This window comes from Carlito syrichta, unplaced genomic scaffold (assembly GCF_000164805.1).
Source record: "Carlito syrichta isolate Samal-C Ts95f unplaced genomic scaffold, Tarsius_syrichta-2.0.1 Scaffold307134, whole genome shotgun sequence".
Lineage (NCBI taxonomy): Eukaryota > Metazoa > Chordata > Mammalia > Primates > Tarsiidae > Carlito > Carlito syrichta.
Genome location: NW_007251230.1, coordinates 239,432 through 264,476, shown reverse-complemented (window position 1 = coordinate 264,476; position 25,045 = coordinate 239,432). Strand labels below are relative to the sequence as shown.

Below are 25,045 nucleotides of genomic sequence, written 5' to 3'. Positions count from 1 at the left end.
GCTTAGTCTGAAATTTTAAGAACAAGTTGTGCCCACTTGAAGAGAAATAAACCAGACAGACATAGGTTCATAACCTATCCTGACATGATTTAGTAATTATGTACTATTTGTCAAATTACTGAATTTGAATTACCGAATCTCTTCCTTCATATTGTAAACGTAGACAGTGAGTCTCTGATTTATAAATTAGTGGTGAGGATTAAATGAGGTTAAATCTATAAAGGGCTTGACACTACACTGCTATGTTGTTCAATAACTTTAGTTCTCCTTTTCTTCCTCTCTCATCCTATTTATAACACCACATATTTGAAAGTATGTCATAAATCACATTATCAGTGATATGAAGTTTGTTGAACCACAGATAAACATTGTTGAAGGACCATTGCAGGCCATTTCTAGTCCTGTGTGCTGGGGTTATATGCTTTCATTGTGCCCTGTTCCAACACTTTTCTAGAGCATTTACTGTCACTGTGATTATTAATTGTGTAACTAATTGCTAAATGTTGAATTATCTTGTAAGGATATTAAGTACATGAAGGCACTGATGATGTTTCTCTTGTGTGAATGCATATTACTGGTGCTTAGCAGTGTCTGATGTATGGTAGGTGACTGATACACATTTGTTGAATGAATGAATGAGTGATACTGTCCCTGATTTCAAGGGGTTTCTAATGTATTTGATAAGAAAAACACATGAGCTGGCTCAGTGGCTCAGCCTGTAATCCCACACCTTGGGAGGCTGAGGTGAGTGGATTTCCTGAGCCCGCGAGTTCGAGACCCACCTGGGCAACTTGGCGAGCCCTCATCTCTACAATAAGTAACAAAATTGTTAAACTTTTGACATTGTTTTTGCTTCTTTATTTCTCCCTTTTTCCCTTTCTTTGCTTTTTCCTCCTCCTTTCTCCCACTTCCTCCTCTGTTTCCTTTCTCCATTCTTTTTTTCCCAATCCATTTGAAAGAAATTTGAAAACATCATGACACATCACTCCTAAATACTTCAACACGCAATTTAAGGGAACGATCATGCTTCCACAAAACCGCATGAAACTGCAGCCCCACTGCACTCCAAAGAAAATGAGTAGCAGTCTCATAATATGTACTGAGTATATATGTACTGTCCATGTACTGTCCATATTCAAGTCTCCCCAGTTGTCTTCTAGAGTGTCTTTTTTATATTTTTTAACCCCATCCATTCTCCATCATTTATACAGTGTCTTTGGTTGTGTCTTTTCATTATTTTGCCCTCTTCCGTATTTCATTTCTTTACTTTTTAGGAGAGTCTGGGGAAATTGATTTGCAGAATGTGGCACATTGGAGGTGTCAGAGTTGGTTTAGTACTTGGGAAGTGACTTGAAGTACAGGGCTTGTATTTGGAACACTGTTCTTCAAACTGGTGATTTTGAATGTGGTAAAGTTATTGAAGATAAGAGTTCAAGATGTGACAAAAGGACTAGGTAGTTTAACGAGAAGACTAGATGATTTCAGATAAAGTCCAAAGAACTGAGAGGTGAGGATGTTGTATGGGCCTTCCTCACAGGGGATGATGTGAATTAGGATCAGAAGAAAGATCTGAGTTGGATCACGTAAGTTCTTTAGTGAATATTGGGTGGTGGTAAGGATGTCAATCAATGAAAAGGACTTGAAGATGATTTTACACCCAGATAAAATGAGCCTTCAGGTTAGCAGAACTTTCTCTGGGGATTGGAAGAGTGAAGGTTTTGGAAGTGGCAGTGGGTTGCAAGGGGGTATCCGAGGGATGTTGGAGACGTGAGGTCCTTGGGGTTTTCTGGTGAGACGAGGAGGTGGATGGAATGTTCCATGAAGATATTAAACATACAGTAGACCTGATTGATCATAGAGTAGCAGTCTCAGATGATAGTGTGGAATGGCTTGGAAAAGAGGCAAGAGGTACTTAAGGGGGATGGCGTAGGTGGGTGAGCTGAGGTTTTGAAGATAAGGGATGACCAGAGAAGGTTTTGCTTCTGGTGATGGGTGCAGTCTCTGCAATGTCTTGTAGAGGCAGGTCTTAAAGGCATTCTGAGGGGGCTACCTCTTTCCACTCATCAAAATAACTTTTGATTCCATGAACTTCTTTTTGCCCTGCCATGCACCTGCCAACTGTATCGTGGTTGAGTGTTGTAGCTTCTTACCTGCACCAATCCATTCTTTAGTACAGACGGAATAATCTTTTAAAAGTACAAAACTAATGATCACAAATGGAAAGTGCTTTTCTCTATGTACTCTCAACACTTCTGACACCAAATGTGTGGAGACCTCCCCACCCCCACACCAATCAGTTCTCCAGTTCTCTGCAGACACCAGCTAACTGTTCTACAATTCAGTTCAATTCCGTTCTGACACTCTCTACCTGGAGTTAGTGTCTGTTCCCCAAATTGAGGGCTCAGTCCATGAGACTGCCCCCACTTAACATGCCAGCCACAAGTCCAGGTTGCTACCTATACTGACTGAACAGCTACAAATTGGCAGTTCCCACTGTTCCTTCCTCAGGTTTGATGGTTTGCAATAACAGCTCAGGAAACTTAGGGAAATGCTTTGCTTACTATTACTGGTTTATTGTAAAGGATACAGCTTGGAGTGGCCAAATGGAAGACATGCTTAAGACACGTTATGGGGGATTTGGTGCAGAGCTTCCACACCCCCTCCAAATGTGCTCCTTTCCAGAACCTACATGTGTTCACCCACCTGGAAGTTTTCAGAACCCTGTCCATGAAGGATTTTATGGAAGCCTCATTATGTAGGTTCAGTTGCTTCTATCATCAGCCATGAGCGATTAGTCATTCTTCAGCTCCTCCTCCCTTCAGCGGTCAGTGTGAGGCTGACTGAAAGTTCCAACTTGAATCACATACCTAGAATCACCTCATAGCATAAACTCAGGTATGGTTGAAAGGAGCTTTTTACGAATAACAAAAGATGCTCCTCTCACCTGCCGTTCAGGACTTTTCACGGGTTTGAGGAGCTCTCTGCCAGGAACTGGGGACAAAGACCAAATTTGTGTTTCTTATCATATCACAATATCATGGTCAAGTCCCTGATTAAAACCATTTAGTCCTTTGGGAGGCTGAGGTGAGTGGATTGCCTGAGCCCGCAGGTTCGAGACCCGCCTGGGCAACGTGGCGAGACCTCATCTCTACAAGAAATCAAAAATTAGCCGAGTGTGGCAGCGCGTGCCTGTAGTTCCAGCTACTTGGAAGGCTGAGGCGGAAGGATCGCCAGAGCCCAGCAGGTCGAGGCTGTGGTGTCCGGGAGCAGCCACTGCACTCCAGTCTGGGGGACAGAGTGAGACTCCAACTCAAAAAACAAACAAACAAACAAACAAAAAAACCCAAAAACCATTTAGTGTCTTCTCTTTGGCTTTGCATGACCTGCAAAGCCCAGCATGGTCTCTGTGGGCTCATGTATATGACTTTCTTTCCTACTTCATGTTGTTTTTACTTTCTGGACTGCACCATCATCCCCCCACATGAGGACCTTCACAGTCTATGGTGGAAATGATTGGGGGATGGAAAGGAAGGTAAATAGAAATTAAGGGGCAAGACTTCTTAAGAGACAGGGTCTTGCTTTGTTGCCCAGGCTATGTGTACACGTACACTCTAGCTCAGGGTTTTTTAACTTTGGCCTTATTGACATTTGGGGGCAGACAGTTCTTTGTTGTGGGTGGGGCTATCCTGTGCATTATGTAGAATATTTATTAACAATCTTGTCTTCTACTCACAATAATGACAGTAGCTTCTCCTCAGTTGTGATAACCAAGTATCTGCAGACATTGCCATATGTCCCTTAGAGGACAAACTACACTTGATCGAGACCCCTGCCCTGCTGAGAGAAGTCATAGATCATTGATACCATAGTTTGAACACAAGAAGCTCCCAGAGCTTGTTTTCTAAATACCACTCTCTTATAAATGGAACCAAGACTCTGAGTTAAAATGGCTCATTTCCGGAAGAACACAAGGTAAACCGGAAACATCTGTGAAAGAAAGTAAGCAAGTACTTAGAAATAGTGATCTGTGAAAGATACAAGCCAGCTTAAAGGGGCTCCCACTGGCCAAATCTGGGAAAACATCAGCAACATAACAAGTAGTACTAGTAAAGATTATAATCCGTGGAATAAAATAAGAACTAGTGAGCTAATAACAACAAAGATAGGTCAAGTAAACGAGAGAAAAGAAAAGGCTCTTCCTTATAGTTTATTTTAAACTAATATAAAAAACCACCATTTGGCAAACATCAGATTATTTAGGTAAGAATCATCAATGAATGTGAAAATTATTGGGTAAAAATATGAGAGTGAGGTATTTGCATAGTTTCCTAGTAGCTCCTCACGAGATGCTTATTAATTACAATGGAAAATGGGTGCTCTTCAATAGAGAAGGCTAGCAACTTGCTGAAGTGATCGAAATTAACCTCCCTGGTAAGGGGACAGATCATCATCACGTGCCTCTTGAGATGATACCATGAGAATACAACATATTTCTGTGATATTCTTGCCAAAAATGTACAAGCTGAATATAATCATAAGGAAACATCAGACAAACCAAATTGAAAGATAGTCTACAAAATAAATGGCTTCTACTCTTCAAATGTGTCAAGGTCAAGAAACACAAAGAAAAGTTGAGCAACTTCTCTAGATCAAAGGAAACTAAAGACACATGACAACTAAATGCAATGTGTGATCCTGGACAAGAAAAGAAATGTTTTTCTTTTGTAGTAAAGGTCATAAGTAGGACAATTGGTGACATTTGAATAAGGTCTGTAGATTAGATAGTGATAATGTTATCAGTGTTATACTTTTCTGATGTGGATCCTTACACTGTGATTACATAAGAGACATACCTTGCTTTTAAAAAATATGCACTGAAGTATTTTGAGGTAAAATGACATCTGTGACTTACCCTTAAATGTTTAAGAAAACTGTGTGTGTGTCTACATACAGAGAGAAAAAGTTAGTGATAAAACAAATAAATGTGGTTAGATGTTATCTTTTGTAGAATCTGAGTAAAGGGTATATGGTAATTTTCTGTACTATTTGAAAAAAATTTTCTAAAATTCTAAAATTATTTCAAAATAAAAAGTTTTAAAAGTAGGGAAGAGGAACCCCATAACATTTAAAGAATAAAAACAGAGATGCACTTATGATTTTTACTATATTTGGCTAATTCTTAAAAATAGATGAGTTAAAAAACTTGTTTTATGAAAGGTGGAAAAAGAAGAACAATTTACTGTCTTATTTGGTAACTGCTTAATTGTTCAAATCTGAGTGTTTTTTTCCTGTGCTGATTGTGGGCTTTTGTTAAGAGAAACTTTAGAGCCAAAAGGTAATTTGGTTAAAGTTAATTTCGAAGTCCTCATGAAACAAGAGTTTTGGCCTCTGTTTGATGCTGGCAGCATGTATGTGTAGCTGATGTCTGGGCAGTGTTTTGGAACCAGCAGGTAGTCAGGGGGGAGGCTGCTCCTGGGGGCGTCTCTTCTGTGGCCTGCTCATGACTTCCCATCCAGATGGGACCTGGTGAACTTTGGCAGAGGTCATCCTCAATTCCCAATCTACAGCTCCCACCATAATTTTTATGAATATGTGATTAATAATATCCTTGAAGTTGTAAACCAACTCTCAAAGAATCCCTCTACTGTCTACTTACTATTTAAACAAGGATCTGTTTAAATAGCATTGCTTTTCCTGGGGTATGGAAATAAATGAACTGAATACAAAATGGTCACTTTCACATGTGTAGAATACCTTTTAATGGTTCCCCCATCTTTCTGATCTTTTGAGCTTTTAGGTGTAAAATAATTTTCTGATTATTCCTCTATTTTGGCTTAAGGATTAATTAATGGTCAGTAGTTTTGGAAACAGTTAGTTGAGGCGTAGATATTGGTTGTCTGCCATGAGCCATTATTTCACCCTAGAGTCCTTAGGAAAGAAAAGCAGATAATGATTTAATTTTGCATAGTAATATGAAATATTTTATTTAGAAAATACTAAAGAGAAAGTGGTTTTCTGTCTTAATTTTATTCTTGAAACATTGTTTAGTGAGATAAAAGTCTTGTATTATTATGCTTTACTTACTATTAAAGTAGAAAGGTTTTAAAAATTCTATTCTTCATTTATGTGCTTGATGGTCCTGTTCTTTGATATCCAAAATGTAAATTAATATTTGCTTGCAGTTCCTTTGAATTATATTTTCTAAAATTAGCACTTCTTTTTCAACTTTGAATATGGAATAAAATACAGTATATCATTTATCCTGTAAAATTGCATGCATGTTAATTTTTTGGATGTCATCAGTCACAAATTGATCACTAGGCTCCAGAAAATAATCCTTTTTTGTTCGGATTATCATTAACTATTTATGAAAGCTATGATGTATTTTACTGGTGGCAGGATTTGGTTCCAGCTGTTTTAACATTGGCCACACAGAGAGCTAGAAAATTTATATCGGCAATAGACTGCAACAGGAAAGCCAGTAAGGTTAAGTATGAAATATTAAGCATATAAGTGAACGATATTATTTTTATTTAACTGGGGGAGGGAAGTACAAAAATTCTGGAAAACCGCCTTGCTATCTCCCTGCTATTTTGCAAGAAAGCTTGTAAATGGAAATATTCTGAATTGGTAATTTGTACATAAGAACAGCATTTTTTGGAAATCAAATTGCTGCTGTACCTTGGTCTTCTAACTTTCTCTCTTTCCAGTTCCTCCCTTATTTTTTCCAAAACTTCAGTTATTTTAACATATGAATAGTTTGCATATTGCTGGTCTTACTCTATGTTTCTCTGGATTCCTTTACATGGAGGTCTACCCCCACAACTAGAAAACATCTGTATTTTGAAGTCTACCTTCTAATCCGCCTGCTCCTTTGAACTCTCAGCATTCGGACATCATCTCACAGGCACCTCAAATTTAACTTGCTTATTTATCAGACTTTTCTCCTTTCAACGTATTTTCTTTTATGTTGCAGAGCCAAAAGTGTGGGTGCCATACGCACCTTCCCATTCTTGGCATCAGCCCTGGCTGCCTCCCAAATTTCTATCAAGTCTAGCTGCTTTTCCTGGCTATATTGTCAAAGCCCTACCCGAGGACCCCAGCCTTTCTGTTTTTCGGCAATTGCCACCTCACCAAGTTTTCCGTCTTCCCTCTTTCCAATCCTAGTCGCTTTTCTATATCACAGCCTAAACAATTCCTGGATGGCATAAATCTGGTCATCTCTGCCCTGCTTCTACACTTCTAGCTGCTTTCAAGGGAAAGTGAAATCTTTGCATGGGCCGTCACATCTGGCCAGCCGACTTTTCGGCTGCATCTGGCACCTTCTCTCCTTTGCTTGCACTCTTAGGCCTTGGTATCCTTCTTTCATTCCTCACCACAGAAATACCTGCTGGTTGCTGTTTGCTTTTTGCAGCAATGAACGTTTGTAAACCCTCCCTAATGTAACCTAAACCCCAACTATTCATCTTTGGGGCCTTCTGTATCTTTCTGTTTTCTTTCTCAGCCAGGAAAATCTGTGCCAGTCACAAATGTTTGCTTCTTCCTGGAACACCATGGCTGTCATTTCTCATGCATGTGGACCTCTCTGGCAAACGATTTCCCCTTTCTTCAAAAGTGCTTTAGTTTTATCTGTTTGTGAAACATATGATTAAGAGGTTAATTTCCCTTTTATAGCCTGACTTCTTTCAAGGAGCCTTTTAAATTTGTGCCTACTTAATTTGTCTTTCTAGATATCCTAGCACATTGCCTTTGATTGCTCTTCATTTTCATCTAACCAAAATGCCACCTATAACTTAGATAAATGAAGTTTAACATACCATCTAATACTTTTCTCATAAAAAAAGGATTAGGACAGGCACAGTGACTCATGCCTGTAATCCCAGCACTTTGGGAAGCCAGGGTGGGTGGATTCCTTGAGCCCAGGAGTTCAAGACCAGCTTGGGCAACATAGTGAAACATGGTTTCCACCAAAAATAAAAAATAAATAAGCTTGGCATCGTGGTGCACGCTTTAGTTCCAGCTACTCAGGATGCTGAGGTGGAAGGATCACCTGAACCCAGGCGGTCCAGCATATGGGCATATGGGCTAAGTCATTACCAATAGAATAAGCTTGAGATGGCCATGCATTTCTCATGGGTGTATGCTATAAAAGATACACATCTATGAGTGTGTGTGTGTATAAATAAAATGATCTATAGGATATGTATATAATGATCTATTTTATCTATTATGATGTAATGATATATGTGATAACTTCCATGGCATATTTGTGTAGATAAAGGAATAACATTAATGTTTGAATTTTGGAACTTTCTCTAAATATTTTGAGGTAGTTTGGATCAATTGCAAATTGACTTTTATAAAATGTAGAAACACAGTGTCTTCTGAGTCAGGAACAGAGATACTCAGAATTTTTCATATGGTTGTGAATGTGGTCTAGTAAAAAGAGAAGCATGGGAAAATGCCTGGAAGGATGTTCCAATGATGCCATTAGCATTGTTTAGCTTAGAGACAGAAGGTCATATTGAAAAGGTATACTCTTCTCCTGCTACACATACATTAGGGTACAGGGTAACCTGCTGTGACAAAGATTTCTAAATACAGTGGTAGAAATAAGATAGAAATTTATCTCTTATGTAAGTGTCTGGCTGGCCCTTGCTGGTGGGGGACAAGTCAGCTTCATGCGGTCATTCAAAGATACACACACACAAACACATATACACACATCTTGACACTCCAGTCCATTTGCGTTGCCAAGGCTGAGTTCCTGCCACACCAGGAAGCCCATAGTAAGAAGAAAATAAAAGAAGTCCAGTCAAGCAATTTTTAAAGAAGTAAATGAGTCAGGAGTTGGATATGTCTCTTTAAGTTACACTCCTTTGTCTAGGGATTAGTTTGTCATGACTAACTACAAGCTAGACAGGAAAATGGAATCTGCGTCTGGATGGTCTTTTGTTCAGCTAAAACTCTATTACTGTGGAAAGATGAAAAGTAGGTTTTAAGAGAAACTAGCAGTCTGTCACAATAAACCTCTGTATTTTTAAAATTGTTCATATAATATAACTTGTGGTTTATATTGTATTAAGCTGTAGGTAAATTATTCAGTCTCTCTGGATTATAATTTTCTTCTTATTTTTATTTATTTATTTTGAGATGAGATCTCACTCTGTTGCCCAGGATGGGGTACAGTGGTGTGATAATAGTTCACTACAGTCTCAAACTCCTAGCCTTAAGTGATCCTTCCACCTCAGCTTTCTGAGTAGCTAGTTTGACAGGCATGCACCACCATGCCTGGCTAATTTTTTTATTTTTATTTTTTATGGAGACAGGTCTCACTTCTTGCCCAGGCTGATCTAGAACTCCTGGTCTCAAGTGATCCTCCTTCCTTGGCCTCCCAAAGTGCTAAGATTACAGGTGTGAACCACCATGCCCAGCCCACAATTTTCTTATTTTTAAGGTCCTTTTTTAGTTTGTAATTTTCTCATACTATAGTTACTTACTCAAAAGTTTCTCAGAGGCAGGTATAATATTGTGTACTCTCATTTTCCTAGCCATGATATCTATCTAATTACTGCATGAGTAATAGGTGTTGAATAAATGTTGCTAGATATAGATTGGTTTGCTCCAATTAAAGAGCTAGATTGTAAATTTTTCTTTTTTTGAGTTGTAGTCTCACTCCATCTCCCAGACTGGAGCGCAGTGGCACACTCACGGCCACCCCAGTGTCATCCTGCTAGGCTCCAGTGATCCTTCTGCCTCAGCCTTCCAAGTAGTCAGAACTACAGGTGGCCGCTACCATGCCTGGCTAATTTTTGATTTATTGTAGAGACAAGGTCTCACCAAGTTGCCCAGGCTGGTCTTGAACCCGCGGGTGCAGGCAATCCACTCGCCTCAGCCTCCCAAAGTGCTGGGATTATAGGGTGAGCCACTGAGCCCGGCCTTGTATGTTTTAGACTTTGTGGGCCACATGGTTTCTGTCAGGACTGCTTGACTCCACTGTTGTGGCATGAAAACAGCCATATGTAAACAAATCAAGCTGACTGTGTTCTAATCAAACTTTATTTACAAGATAGGTAGGAGGCCAGATATGGCCTGCAGGCCATATTTTGCCAACCCTTGCCTTATAGGAGAGTTATACCCTCTAAATAGAAAGAAATTTGTATAGACTTAGATTTTTAGGAGTTTCATTCTTAATAGAACACGTAACTGGAAGTTAGGTAGATAGGAGTCAGCACTGAGGCTTAGGATGCAGGAAAACCTCTGTCTGGTGTTTTATTAATTACATTTTATCTCATGCTCTGTGTTTATTCTCATATAGAAGGTAGTGATGTACCTTTTGAGTACCTGGCATTTCATTAAGCATTATTTTATTTATACCTGATGGCAGTCATGCAAAATAGGTTCTGTTATTGTTACCAGTTTACAAGTGGTAAACTGGTAAAACCTTGAAGAGAGAGGGCCAAGATGGCCACCTGGAGACATTGGATGACTGCTGTTCTCTGTAAAGAAATTCAAAAGTGGGAGTAAGCCTGGTACTTGGGGGAGTTCTGCCTGGAATCCAGGCAGAGGTTTATTGGATGGTCATCAGGGATGGAGAGCAGACAGTTCCATGCCCCAGCCTCCCCCAGAAGCTGCCCAGCACAAGATCAGGAGAGTGTTCTTGGAGAAGGAAGGGGTGAGTGAACAGGAGAGTTCTTTTTACACACCTCTTGTGAGCTCTACAGTCCTAGCCAAGGGAGAGGCATTCCTAGCTAAGGCTCTTTCCCTGCACCCCTTGTATAGCAGCCAGGTGCAGATAGCTGCCCGGAATCAACACAGATGCACTGGCAGGATCTACATGGGGTCCAGGGGATCCCAGTTCCCAGTGAGCCCTGGTGCTGGTGGCCACCAAGCCCTTCACAGACAGGCTCTGAGGAATTTACCCTGTGGGATTGGTCAGTGCCACATGAGCACTCCTTCCTCCCACGCCCAGCTAATTTTTTCTCTAGTGACACGGGTGCCCATTCTAACCTTGAATCAGGGCTGCAAAGTGGCTTGCCTCCAGGGGCTCGCTATCACTGCGATAATCCCTCCCATGGAGTGTGGCAGGAATTAGGAGGCAGTGCGTTTCTGCAGAGCTCCACAGCATCCACAGGTGGGTGCCCCCGCCCACCTGCTCACCCACCTGTGGATGGGCAGAAAAGCACCCATTCATTGCCAGTGAGGCAGGGGACTTTTTTCTACCTCATGTGAATGGAGTGGGCTTTCCTAGATAAGAGGAGACCACTTCAAGTCCCCCAGAACACCTGTGCCAGAGTAAAGCCATGGGACCCCTATGGCTGCCTGCCAATGCTGCTGATGAGACTCCTGGGCTGGTGAAGGGGTGGAAGGGAGGAGGAAAGCCTCTGATCTTGAAAGGGCTTGTCCCATCCCTACTAGACTGCACTGGTGAAGCAGTGCCAGACAATTTCCCTCCAGCTCACCATCTTCCCATTCCTTCAAGAAACCCATCTCACTGCAAATAGTACCCACAGGCTCAAGGTAAAGAGCTGGTGAAAAATCTTTCAGGCAAATGGAAAACAAGTTCAGGAGTAACTATTCTTATATCAGATAAAACAGACTTTAAACCAATACAAGTTTAAAAGGACAGTAAAGGGCACTACAATTCCTAATTAGTCTAAGTGAGGTCATAGACAGCCATACACTAATAGTCAGAAACTTCAATGCCCTGCTTACTGCCCACTATAGACAGATCATTGAGGTAAAATTTTAACAAAGAAACATTAAATTTTAACTTGACACTAGACCAATTAGATCTAATAGATGTCCACAGAACTTCTCACCCAACAACTACAGAATATGCATTCTTCTCAGCAGCATATGGCACACATTCTAAGATTAACCACATACTCAGGCATAAATCAAATGTGAACAAATTTCAAAAGTTTGAAATCATACCAAGCATATTCTCAGACCACATCAGAATAAAAATAAATATCATTACCCACGGGAAGCCCCCACCCCTGACACACAAATAATGAAATTTAACATGCTTATGAATGACTTTTGGGTTAACACAGAAATAAAAAGATTCCTAAACCAAACAAAAACAAAGATACAACATACCAAAACCTCTAGGATGCCATGAAGGTGGTGCTGAGAGGGAAGTTTAAAGCATTGCATGCACTCATCAAAAAAACTGATTTTTTTTTTTTTGAGTTGGAGTCCCACTCCATCACCCAAGCTGGAGTGCAGTGGCACACTCATGGTCACCCCAGCATCAACCTGCTGGGCTCAGGTGATCCTTCCGCCTCAGCCCTCCAAGTAGCTGGGACTACAGGCGCACACTACCACACCCAGCTAATTTTTTTTATCTATTATAGATATGAAGTCTTGTCATATTGCCCAGGCTGTTCTCAAACTTGTGAGCTCAGGCAGTCCCCTCACCTCGGCCTCCCAAAGTGCTGGGATTACAGGCTTGAGCCATCAAGCCCTGCCAAAAAACCTGATCTTAAGAGTCTTAATGTCACACCTCAGGGAGCTGGAAGGACAAGAACAATCCAATCTCCAAAGCAGTGGAAGACTAGAAATTATCAAAATAAGAACAGAGCTAAGTGAAATAGAGACCCACCAAAAATCATATAAAGGATTGAATTGAAAAGTTGGTTCTTTGAAAGGATAAATAAGATTGGCAGACCTCTGGCCAGATTAACCAAAAAAATAAATAAATAAACATAATTAGAAATGAAAAGGGCAATGTTACAACTGACTCTGGAGAAATGCAAAAGATTATCAGAGATTGTCATGAACATCTGTATGCGAGTAAGCTAGAAAATCTAGAGGAAATGGAGGAATTCCTGGCAACACACAACCTCACAAGATTGAAACAGTAAGAACTTGAAACCTTAAACAGACCAATAACAATCCAAGAAGTTGACTCAGTAGTAGGAAGCCTCCTCACCAAAAAAAAAGTCCTTGATGACCAGATGGTTTCTCAGCTGAATTCTACCAGACATACAAGGAAGAACTGATAGTAATCCCTATTGAAAGTATTTCAAGCAATCGAGAAGGAAGGAATCCTTCCTTCCTTATTTTGTGAAGCCGATATCATCCTGATACCCCCAACTGGCAAAGATTTAACAAGGAAAGAAAACTTCAGGCCAGTTTCCCTGATGAACGTAGATGTAAAAGTTCTCAACAAGATACTAGCAAATCACATCCAATAGCAGATTACAAGAATTGTTCATCGTGACTTGGTGGGTTTCATTCTTGGGGTACAAGGCTTGTTCAACATACACAAATCAGTAAATCTACCACGTAAGCAGATGTAAAAGCAAGAGCCACATGATTATCTCAATAGATGCAGAAATAGCATTTGATAACATCTAACATCCCTTATTGATAAAAACCCTCAAATACCTAGATATTGAAGGAACATTCCTCAAAATATTAAGAGCCATCTATGACAGACCTGCAGCCAAAATCATATTTAATGGGCAGAAGCTAGAAGCATTCCCTTAGGAACTGGAACAAGACAAAGATGTCCACTCTCACCACTCCTATTTAACATAGTTCTGGAAGTCCTACCTGAACAATCAGGAAAGAGAAACAAATTAGAGGTATCCAACTAGGAAAAAAGGAAGTTAAATTATCCCTCTTCATCATAGATGATCTGATTCTATACCTAGAAAACCCTACAAAGTCTGACAAAAACCTCCTTGCACTAATAAGCAACTTTGGTGAAGTTTCAGGATACAAAATCAATGTGAAAAATCAGTTGTAGGCTAGGCTCGGTGACAGTCTGTAATCCCAGCACTGTGGGAGGCCTAGGCGAGTGAATTGCCTGAGCCTACAGGTTAAGACCAGCCCGAGCAACTTGGCGAGACCTCACCTCTACAATAAATAAAAAATTAGCTGGGTATGGTAGCGCACATCTGTAGTTCCAGTTACTTGGAAGGCTGATGGCAAAATGATAGCCATAACTCAGCAGGTCAATGCTGGGGTGCTGGCGACAGAGTGAGATTCCAATGCAAAAAAAAGAAAAGTCAGTTGCATTTCTATACACCGACAACAAGCAGGCTGAGAACCAAATGAAAAACACAATCCCAGTCACAATAGCCACAAATAATAAATAAAATATCTCAGCATTTATCTAATCCAAGAGGTAAAAGACCTTTACAGTGAGAACTATAAAACACTGCTCATAGAAATGAAAGACAACACAAACAAATGGAAGAACACCCCATGCTCATGTATTGGAAGAATTAATATTATCAAGATGTCCATTCTACCCAAAGTAGTCTACAAATTCAATGCAATCCCTATCAAAACTACCTGCAACATTTTTCAGAGAACTAGAAAAGACAGTACTTAAATTCATCACCCACAGGTTGAACAGGTTTTTAATGTAGGCACAAGTACCCTATTCTGGAAAAAAGAAAGGCACAAAGTACTTTGATTATTAAGGAAGAGAAACCAGCACCAGAATTTAAGGCAGAAAGGAATAGACTACTGTTATGTGCAAATGTAGTCAGGTTTATGATCAGGACTGCCCTTATCTCTAAGACTGCTAACCCCTGAGCCTTGAAGAGAAAAGATAAACACCAACTGCCAGTCTTTTGGTTGTACCACGAGAAGCCATGGACAGCGAGAACACTTTTTCTGGTTTGATTCCACTGATGCCTTGTCCCTGAAGTCAGGAAATACCTTGCTGGTAAGAGACAGCCTTTTAACGTTCTTTTGACATTCGACAATGCCCCTGGCCATCAAAACCTCATGAGTTCGTCACCAATGGCATTAAAGTGGTCTATTTCCCCCAAACACAACATCTCTAATTCAGTCTCTAGATCAGGGAGTCCTTAAGACCTTTTAGGCTCATTACACACTGTACTCTGTAAAAAGGATTATCAACACTGTGGAAGAGAACCCAAACAGAAAGCATCATGCAAGTGGAAAGATTATACCATAAAATATGCCATTATTGTAATAGAAAAAGTTATGAAAGCCATCATGCCTAAAACACTAAATTCCTGCTGGAGAAAATTGTGTCCAGGTGTTGAGCATGATTTCACAGGATTTATGACAACCAATTAAAGAAATCATCAAAGAGATTGTGGAAATGGCAGAAAAGGTAGTGGCCATGGTGGTGGTGGTGATGGGTTCAAGACAGGGATCTTGAAGAAATTCAAAAGTGAATAGATGCCACATCAGTGGAATTAACAGAAGACAACTAGATGAAGATGAGTACTTCCTAACCAGTGTCAGATGATGAGGAAGAAGACATGGAAGAAGCAGTGTCAGAAAAGAGGTTGACATTCGTCTGGCAGAAGGGTTTCAATAATTTTAGACTGCTTATGACTTATTTTACAATATGGACCCTTCTATGATAGGAGCACTGAAGTAAATTATGGGAGACTTGGTACCATATAGAAACATTTCTAGAGAAATGAAAAAGCAAAAAAACAGAAATAATGTGTTTCCAAAAAGTTAGCACCATGTGTGCCTGCCTCTTCTGCCTCCCCTTCCTCCCTTCTGCCTCTGCCATCCCTGAGACTGTAAGACCAACCCCTCCTCTTCCTCTTCTTCAGCATACTCAGTGTGAAGATGAGAGTGAAGACCTTTATGATGACTACTTTCACGTAATGAATAGTAACTATATTTTTTTGTCCTTATGATTTTTCTCAATAGCATTTATGTTTCTCTAGTTTTATTGTAAGAATACAGTATATCAGGGTTCCCCAACCCCCAGGCCACGGACCAGTGCTGGTCCGTGGCCTGTTAGGAACCAGAATGCAGAGCAGAAGGTGAGCGGTGGGTGATCGGAGCTCCAACTTCTGTCAGACCTGCAGCGGCATTAGATTCTCACAGTCTTGCCTCTTCTTCTTCTTCTTTTCTTTTTCTTTTTTGAGTCAGGGGTCTCACTCTGTTGCTAAGGCTGGAGTGCAGTGACATGCTCACAGCTCACCGCAGCCTCAAACTCCTGGGTTCAAGCAATCCTCCCACCTCAGCCTCTGAATAACTGGAACTACAATTTCATGGCCATTATACTTGGCTTATCTTTTAATTTTTTGTACAGATGAGTTCTCACGGTGTTGCCCAGACTTGTCTTGAACTCCTGGGTTCAAGCAGTCCTCCTGCCTCAGCCTCCTAAAGTGCTGGGATTTCAGGTGTGAGCCACTATGCCTGGTTGGTCTTGCATCTTTAACTCAGCATGATTATTTTCAGATTCATCCTTGCTATTTTATGTATCAGTAACTCACTTCTTTTTTTTCTGAATATAATTCCGTTTTATTGACAACCCCGATTTTGCTAATTTGCCCATTGATGGACATTTAAATGGTTTTCAATTTTTGAATTATACATAAAGTTGCTATTAACCTTTGTGTATGTCCTTGTATAGATATATGTTTTTGTTTAACTTGAGTAAATACTTAGGAGTAAATTGAATTGTATGGTGTATATATGTTTAACTTTTTCAGAAACTGTCAAACTGCTTTTAAAAAAGTGTATGTATCATTTATTTTATGTAGCCGCCAAACAATGTGACAGTTCCACTTGTTCCATGTCCTCACCAACATTTGCTATTACTTGTCTTTTAACATTGGCCATGTAAATTGGTGTGTTGGATATAGATTGTTGTATTTCTTCAATGATAATAATGTTAAACATGTTTTTCTGTGCTTACTGGTCATTTTTGTCTTTATTCTGGATGCAAATTCCTTGTCTAATATATGTGTTGTGAATATTTTCTTTCAGTCTGTGGCTTGCCATTTCATTTTATAGACTGTATCTTTTGAAGAGCAGCCTTTAAAATTTTAAAGTGCAATGTGTCAATATTTTTATGGTTCACACTTTTTGTTTACTATGTAAGAATCTCTTGCTACCTCAAAATAACAGAATTTTTTTCCTCTATGTTTTCTTATATAAGTCGTAGAATAGTTTTCGGTTTTACATTTAGGTTTGTGATCCATTTTGAGTTAATTTTTTTTGTCTGTATTGTGAGTTCAGGTTGAGGTTCATTTTCTTTTTTGTCCACATGGTTAGTTGGCTGTTTTAGTACCCTTTATTTAAAAGACATTTATAGCCCCATTGAATTGATTTGCGATAACAAGCTTCTTAAGTGTATATTTACTGTTTTATTGGTATCTTAATTTCAGATATTTGTTGTTACTTGAAGTCATGGAGATAAATAATCTTTTATGAATTGTGTTAGGGCATAGGACACTGATGATATATTTATCCAGATTATAAGAATTTGGTTTTTCACTGACTTAGTACTCTTCACTTTAGTCTGTTATCATTTTATTTTTAGGTGTTACACATAATATTGCATTACTTCGAGAAGTGATCATCAACTCACGCTTTGTAAAAGGAGACATCAGCACTAAATTTCTCTCTGATGTGTATCCTGATGGCTTTAAAGGTTTGTATGCATTAAAAAATTTTAGTGTATTAAATTTGTTAATTTTATACTTTATTGTAATATACGATTTTTTAATATTTTGCAATTAAGACCCTTGGACTTATAGTTGCTTTATTAACAGTTTTAGAGTATCCAAGACTTTTGATGTTCATGAATTTGAGTATTCATTGGTGACTCATGAGTGTGATCAGCTACAGTTTTGTAGAGTGAGGAATTCAACTATGTGGAACATTCTGTGAGTCCAGTGTTTTGAGCAAAACATGTAGGCAGATCATTAGCTTCCCTGATATTCCAATTTCTGAATGGCAAATCAGATTTGTATTTTCTACTGATATGGGTATTACAGGAGCTCTTTTTTAGTGATTAAAAAAACTTTATGAAAAATAGCACTGAAAAAAATATCAGAAAACCAGATCCTAATCCTACTGATGAAAATGAAGATATCTATGGTGATGGATTTTATTCTGAAAAATGAAGTTTTCAATAAAGTAGTGAGTGGAATGCAAAATTTAACACCACGAAGTTGCTAGTGTGTGTTTCCATGTAGTAGAAAAATTGCCCATGAAGTAAGAGAGAAAACCCTCTAGAGAGCTTTGAAAACATGGTCAGTATATGTTAAGAAACGAGCAAGACTTAGATGAGACTTAATAGAAATGTTATTCAGGTGAAAGTTAGAAGCCTCTACATACATTTCTGATGAACTTAGGGATGTATGAAGATTAGATATTCTCCCACAAATTTCAAATGTTCTTTATATCCATTTAAAGTGTTCTAGTATGCAAAATGACTCACAGAATCATATTAGCTGTATAGAGATACAAACCAGCTTAATGTAGTTTAGCTGTGGAATGCATTTGCAAAGCAGCTTTTAACTCAGAATTTACAGTACAGAGTTTTCATAAGACTAACAAGAGATGATGTATTTGAATATTCTTTTAGAACTTTGGTGTTATGTAGTTTTGCCATTAGTACTAAGGGAAATGAAGAATGTCTGTTATTTGGAATTTTAAAACTATTGATTCATTAGATTATTTTTCCCAAAGTTTTGAATTTTTAAAAGTACCAAATAAAATACAACCTTAGCATTATTGTAGTGGTTATGCCATTAATATCTACAGGTTTTATGCAACCTGGAACCACTCAGATTATTGCCTTTCATTTTATCCCTACCACAAAATATGGTGACCCTAAGTGAATATTTGTTGAATTAAGAGAATAATCTTATCCATAGTTGATAAGAAGAGATTAGTTTGAATATTTTTAATGATCTATGTCTATATCCAGATAACCAGTTCACTCTCTTTTGATATTCTTACATTTGGTCTCTTGTCCTTCCTAAAGTTGTAATTAAAAGTTGTACTAAGTTGTAAAGTAGACTTGGGACTTCCATATGCTTTTATGTCTGTCTGACTAATGTATCTGTGAAGGTCATATGATAGGATACAGTGGACAGGCAGAGAAAACAGATAGAAACTGCAGGGAGTCTAGAACAAGTGCACTGTATGCGTGTGTGAGTATTTATATAATCATACACAAGGATACACATTTTTGTATGAGTCTGTGTATGTATATTTGGTAAAATATGTCAGCAAAATAGAAAATAGGACATTTAAAATTTCTAATTGGGGTTGATGACTATATGCTGTACATTTAGCAATAAAAATAATATTCCAAATTCTCTAGCAAAGGGATCCCCTTCAAACTCAGAAATTTACTTAAAGCCTAAATATTGCAATTTTGTCTGATTTGCTTAATATGTTACATTTTTCTTTTGGTAGGGAATTATCAGCATGGACACTATCATTTTGCTTCTTATGCTTAGACCAGACAGGAACACAATTTAAAAATGTGATAGGTTGCCTTTAGCAAGTATTTAGTCTCCACCTTCATTTTACATGTGAGGGTACTAAAGCCCAGAGATACCTATAAGGTTAGATGACCAGTAAAATAACCCCAGGAGTTGATCCTAGGGTTTTCAACTCCTATTTGAGCAGTCTTTCAATTGTGTCAGAATTCATATTCATAAATCACAAACATTTTCAATCAGGGGATACTATACGTTGTTATATTGCCTCTGGGACTTGAGAAGTACACTCCTGTATTTGCCAATCTTAATATCCCTCTTATTCTATTGCCTCATGTTATTTTCATGTCAATTCTTTCTTCCTCGAATGGCTGCTATTTCCTGTTTTTATTCAGATTTCTTCTTCCCTATTTTCCCCCAGCCCAAGTCTTAGATATATTAAACTGTGTCCTCTTTGAGTCTTAGATATATTAAACTGTATCATCTTTGAGATATATATGCCCAAAAGAGACTGCAGAAAGTGGCAACTACAGTTAATCTTGGATCCGCTCCATATGTTTGAGGCTGGGTCATCTTGCCCCCTTTGGGGTTACCCATCTGCTTCCCATCTGTCCAGCTACCCTAGGAACTATTCACAGGCAAGTGCCTATTTTTATGACTGCATTAAAATTTTCTATTATATATGTTTAATATCCCTAATGTATTTGTAAACCAGGATAGTTTTACTAGAGGTTCTTAGGGTTAAACTTTGAAATGATTGTGTTTAAAATTTTACAAAATAGGATACACAAATTATTCTTCTTGTCAGCTTTTTAGATTCTGATTGTTGAAAAGCTATTTTCCCCTTGATTCTGCAAAATAATTGGAAAATGAGGAAGCTATTTTAAGAACTATAATTTCAGTTGGCCTATAATGAACATTTTGGACCTATTTCTCTGATACTTTGCCATGCTTCAACCTCAAGCCCCATCAAAAGAAATTGTCAGAATTATCTCTTTCTTATGAAAAGTTACAGACCTTTAGTAAAAATTTGATTCAACACAAAAGGTATACAGTTAATTATACTTCCTTTTTTTCTACTGAATTTGGTCAAGTATTTCTACACCTTTAAAAGCAGTACTGTGATATTTGGATTGAATCCAATCACTAAAGTCATTCAACAAATAATTGGTAAAGACTCTAAAAGAAAATAAAAGGTGGATAGTATATTTCCCCTGCCCTTAAAGAACTGAAATCATGAGAGAAATACTCATATAAAGTACGAACTATACTACCAGGACAGAATACAATAAATGCTAAGTAATGATATATGCAAAGAACCTTGAGAGCATAGAAAAAAAATTCCAGTTGAGAGACTCAGAAATGGCTTCGAGAATGGGGCAGCATTTTAGACTATTGCAATACCTCCCTAAGGGCTCTCTCCATGGGTGCTGGGGCTGCCATACTGGCTTCTGAGAGCCATGTGCACTCATCTTCATAGGCTATCCTCTTTGATGTTGGTAGTTTGAAATCAGCCGTGGATAAAGTATTTACTATGAGGAAACTGTCAAGTGCTACACACTAGGACATTTCTCCTTTCTCCACCCCCCAGTTGGTTTTTAAGCATTTACCAGCAGACACTGCCTAACCTTTTGACTTCAGTATTGAGAGCAAACAGAGCTGCTAGTATAAAAGCGGAAATAATTACTCATCTATGGTGGAAGATCTAGAAGAATCCCTGAGGACAGGTGGTGTTCAGTTTTAGAACTGCTGGTGTGGGAGGCAGGTGACTGTACTTACTGAAAACTAGTAAGAACACTTAAATTAGAGGAGAAGGACTTAATGAACTAAAAATTGTGAGTTTTAGAAATAAATGAAACAATTTAGCAGTCAAAGTGGAAGTCAGGTTGGTCACTACTAAGAACCAAATTTGTGACCCAAAACAGTAAATGGGAGAAGTATCTTAGAATATATACCATAAGATAAAGAGAATGAACTAATGTGGAAAATAATAGGAGATATAGAAGGAAGATTCAAAAGATTTTATATATAAATGCATACTAGGAGTTTCATGAAAAGAAAAATAGACAAGTACAGGAAAAATAATTTTAAAAGAAATAATGGAGGAGTTTTTTTCCTCACCCTGCTTAAAAAAACCTTGAGGTGTTTTTGGAAAGAGTCACTAAGTTTCAGACAGGATTAATGAAAAAAAGTAACTCTTCTAGGAATATCAAGAATAATTAGTTTTTAAAGCTTCTAGAAGAAAAAAGCAAGGCATATACAGGGAATATACAGTGAGATCATGTTCATACTCTATAAGCTGTAAGTTAGAAAATCTTAGAATAATATCTGCTACAATAGGAAAGAATTTGACTTAAGGGTACTATACCTAAGATATCTTCATTTATCCAAAAAAAAAAAAAAAAATCCTTGGTGGCTCATACCTGTAATCTTAGCACTTTGGGAGGCTGAAGCAGGAGGTTTGCTTGAGATCAGAAGTTCAAGACCAGCCTGGGAAACATAGTGATACCTCATCTCTACAAAAATAAAAATAACAAATTAGCTGGACATGGTGGTACATACCTGTAGTCCCAGCTACTTGGAAAATGGAGTCAGGGGGATCACTTGAACCCAGGAGTTTGAGGCTATAGTGAGCCATGATCACACCACTGCACTGTACTCCCTGGGCAACAGAACAAAACCCTGTCTTAATTAAAAAAGAAAAAAAAGCTTTAAATTAAGGGTTCACAAATATTTTACCATATATATCCTTGTTGAATTAATTGCTGAAGAAAGTACTTTAACCAATATGAAGTAAAGATGATAGCTTAAAATACACACTTTCCCCAGCTTCCAGATCTAGTAATCTGAGTTTTTTTTTAAAGACACAAGCCCACAAGGGAAAGGAGAGGAAATAGTATTTTGGAAAGTGAAAAGCTGAAAGGTGATTTTTTGTTTGTTTGTTTGTTTGTTTGGTTTTTTTTGAGTTGCAGTCTCACTCTGTCACCCAGACTAGAGTGCAGTGGCCGCTGCCGGCCACCACAGCCTCGACCTGCTGGGCTCCAGCGATCCTTCCGCCTCAGCATTCCAGGTAGCAGGAACTACAGGCGCGTACTACCACACCTGGCTAATTTTTTTGATTTATTGTAGAGATGAGGTCTCGCTTGCCCAGGAGGGTCTCAAACCCTCGGGCTCAGGCAGTCCACTCACCTCAGCCTCCCAAAGGCTTGGGATTACAGGCTGAGCCACCGAGCCCGGCTGAAAGGTGATTCTTAACTGATTTAGCAATCTTGGGAAGTAGAATCCTAAGATGACAATGGGAAAAACTGAGATATGGCTCATTGTCACTGCAGAACCTTTCTGAAGTCTCAATAATTATTATCTCCAGGTCCCTTGGGAAGTTTTTAGGTAGTACTTTCATAAAGAACTAAACTCTCTGTCTAATTTCTCCATGTCCCCTCCCTCACTCTTGAGAGCAAGGTGCTTCTCTCTGTCTCTCACCCTGGCAAAAGTTTTGAGATTCTTCTCTTCAGAGGATAAAAACTAGGAGACACCAGGCACAGTTGGACAGAGAGTTGAGGGAATGTGGACACACTGAATGTGGTGATGCCCCCTCTCCCCAACCCCATTGGTTCCTAGAATGCTGACAGGTAGTCAGTACTCAGAGTCACAACATAGAATACCCTACCCTGAAAAATCTATCCAGCTCTGGCGAGGTGTGTAAAGATTCTCCAACAAAATGATCCGGCCAGATTACCCTACACACAAAGCCAGTAGTCAACAAAGCCATAGCCCACCAAGACAAAACAACATGGCTCAGAATCAGGACCTCTGTCAGCATTATTTACCACAACACTACATTTAAAAGGAACCACAACAAGACCATTAGAAACATGATAGAATGAGAGAACTAAAACCATGTAGGAAGAACACAGATCAGGCTTCTAAAAAGCAGGTCATAGCCGGGCTCGGTGGCTCAGCCTGTAATCCCATGCCTTGGGAGGCTGAGGTGAGTGGATTGCCTGAGCTTGCGGGTTCGAGACCCACCTGGGCAACTTGGTTAGAACTCATCTCTACAATAAATCAAAAAATGAGCTGGACGTGGTAGCGCGTGCCTGTAATTCCAGCTACTTGGAAGGCAGAGGCGGAAGGATCACCGGAGCCCCAGCAGGTCGAGGCTGCGGTGGCCAGGAGCGGCCACTGCACTCCAGTCTGGGCGACAGAGTGAGACTCCAACTCAAAACAAAACAAAACAAAACAAAAACAGGTCATGCAGATGAGGGTGGCTGGTAGCATGAGGCTTATAGTGGTCAATCCTGAAGCTTGTAGGTGCTGCTACTGATTTTGACCTCCAGTAATTACTGGCTTAATGAGCAAGGAGGGGGATATAATAAACATTTGGAGGCTTTTGTTTGAAATTACTCCCCTAAAATGTAGAAGGTAAGAGTTAATTGTGAAGAGGAAGTTTTTCTTTTCTGTCACAAATACTTAGCCTGTTGGGTCAAAGGTAATGGTCTCGGCTCTGGGAATGCGGAGGCAAAACTGTCCAAAAGTCTAAAGAGTGACACTCTGTTCAGCCAGATCTTCCCTGAAGAGCCCGTGGCTCCCTGCCTCATCGGCACCACAGTCGAGGACCTGAGCTCTGGTGCTGTGAAGGTTCCGAGGCTGGGTGTGAGAAAGCCTTAGAGCTCCGCCTGGGCTGAGGTTGGATTGGAATAAGTAGAAGTGACTTTCTCCCACTGGGGAGTGCTTGAGGCTGCTTGTGTCCAGTGGGGGTGGGAGATCTAGAGGCTCTCTATCCTTCTGTTGCCTCAGTCTGTATTCCACACGCACCCAGGATCATGCTCCTCAGCCTTCTCGATCAGGTTATGGAAGAGGTGAAAGCAAGGGTCAGATCAAGGGCTCTCTTAGCTTACATCCACACTGCAGAAAGGGATGGGGAACCTGAGACATTTATATACACGCAGTACCCCAGTGTTCTAGATGCTTAGGATTCATCAGTAGACAGAAGAATTTGCTGCCCTCTTGGATCTCCCTCCCAATGCATTCTCATTTCCACTCCTGGCAACCATGCAGGGGTTTGCGGTGGAGAACCTGCTCTGGAAAGTGGAATGAACTGTATTTGTCTTAGTTTGCAAGCTTAGAGCTGGGAATGGAATGCAGGTGTTTCTGACTCAGCACTGAGCCTAGCACACTGCCACAAAAGGACAGACAGTGGAGAGCTTTCAAGGGGAGTCCAAGGTCAGAGCCAGGGCAGACACACCCTGGGTCTTAAGCCTGAGGGGAACATGCAGAAGCCAAGGCCACTCTGGCCCCATGATCAGGAGTAGCATTATGGTAGAGTCATTATCATAAGAATAGCTCAGTCGGTCATGATGTCCTGTCTTAGATAAGGCCTGTTGGGCCTGAATACCGGCTTTTTGGAGAGGAATATCCGTAAAAGGGTTAAAGTTGATATGCATCATATCAGTTTGTCTGTGAGATATGATGATTGATGGTTGATTTTATTTGGGAGTCTCCTCTCTCAGTATTGCCTGAGCCAGTGCTCTGGCAATTGATTCGATCAAGTGAAATACTTATTGAACATCTTGCAGCTGAGCTCCCATAATGTGTTGCGCTTTCTCTTGTTGATGACATATTCTGTACATATATGTCCTCAGCAAGAGACTTGTAAAGGATTTTTATTGTGAACCACTGTAAGGCATACATGTGACCTGCTGACTTGATATGCACACTCACATTCACACCATTTTCATGAAAAATGCTGTGTTGAAAGCACCCTGATAATTTATTTAGAAAGTTTTTTTTTTTTTTTTTTTGAGTTGGAGTCTCACCCTGTTGCCCAGACTGGAGTGCAGCGG

At 39.5% G+C, this 25,045-nt stretch overlaps 1 protein-coding gene across 8 annotated transcripts in view; it reads left to right on the top strand.

Moving 5' to 3' along the window:
- Positions 1-25,045, top strand: part of PCCA (propionyl-CoA carboxylase alpha subunit) — a 419,699-nt gene that overhangs the window by 189,032 nt on the left and 205,622 nt on the right. For all 8 annotated transcript variants that reach the window (XM_021715457.1, XM_021715463.1, XM_021715461.1 and 5 more), the window contains one exon: positions 17,291-17,401. In XM_021715457.1, the coding sequence (XP_021571132.1) occupies positions 17,291-17,401 (111 nt within the window). The remainder of the gene's footprint in view (positions 1-17,290; positions 17,402-25,045) is intronic.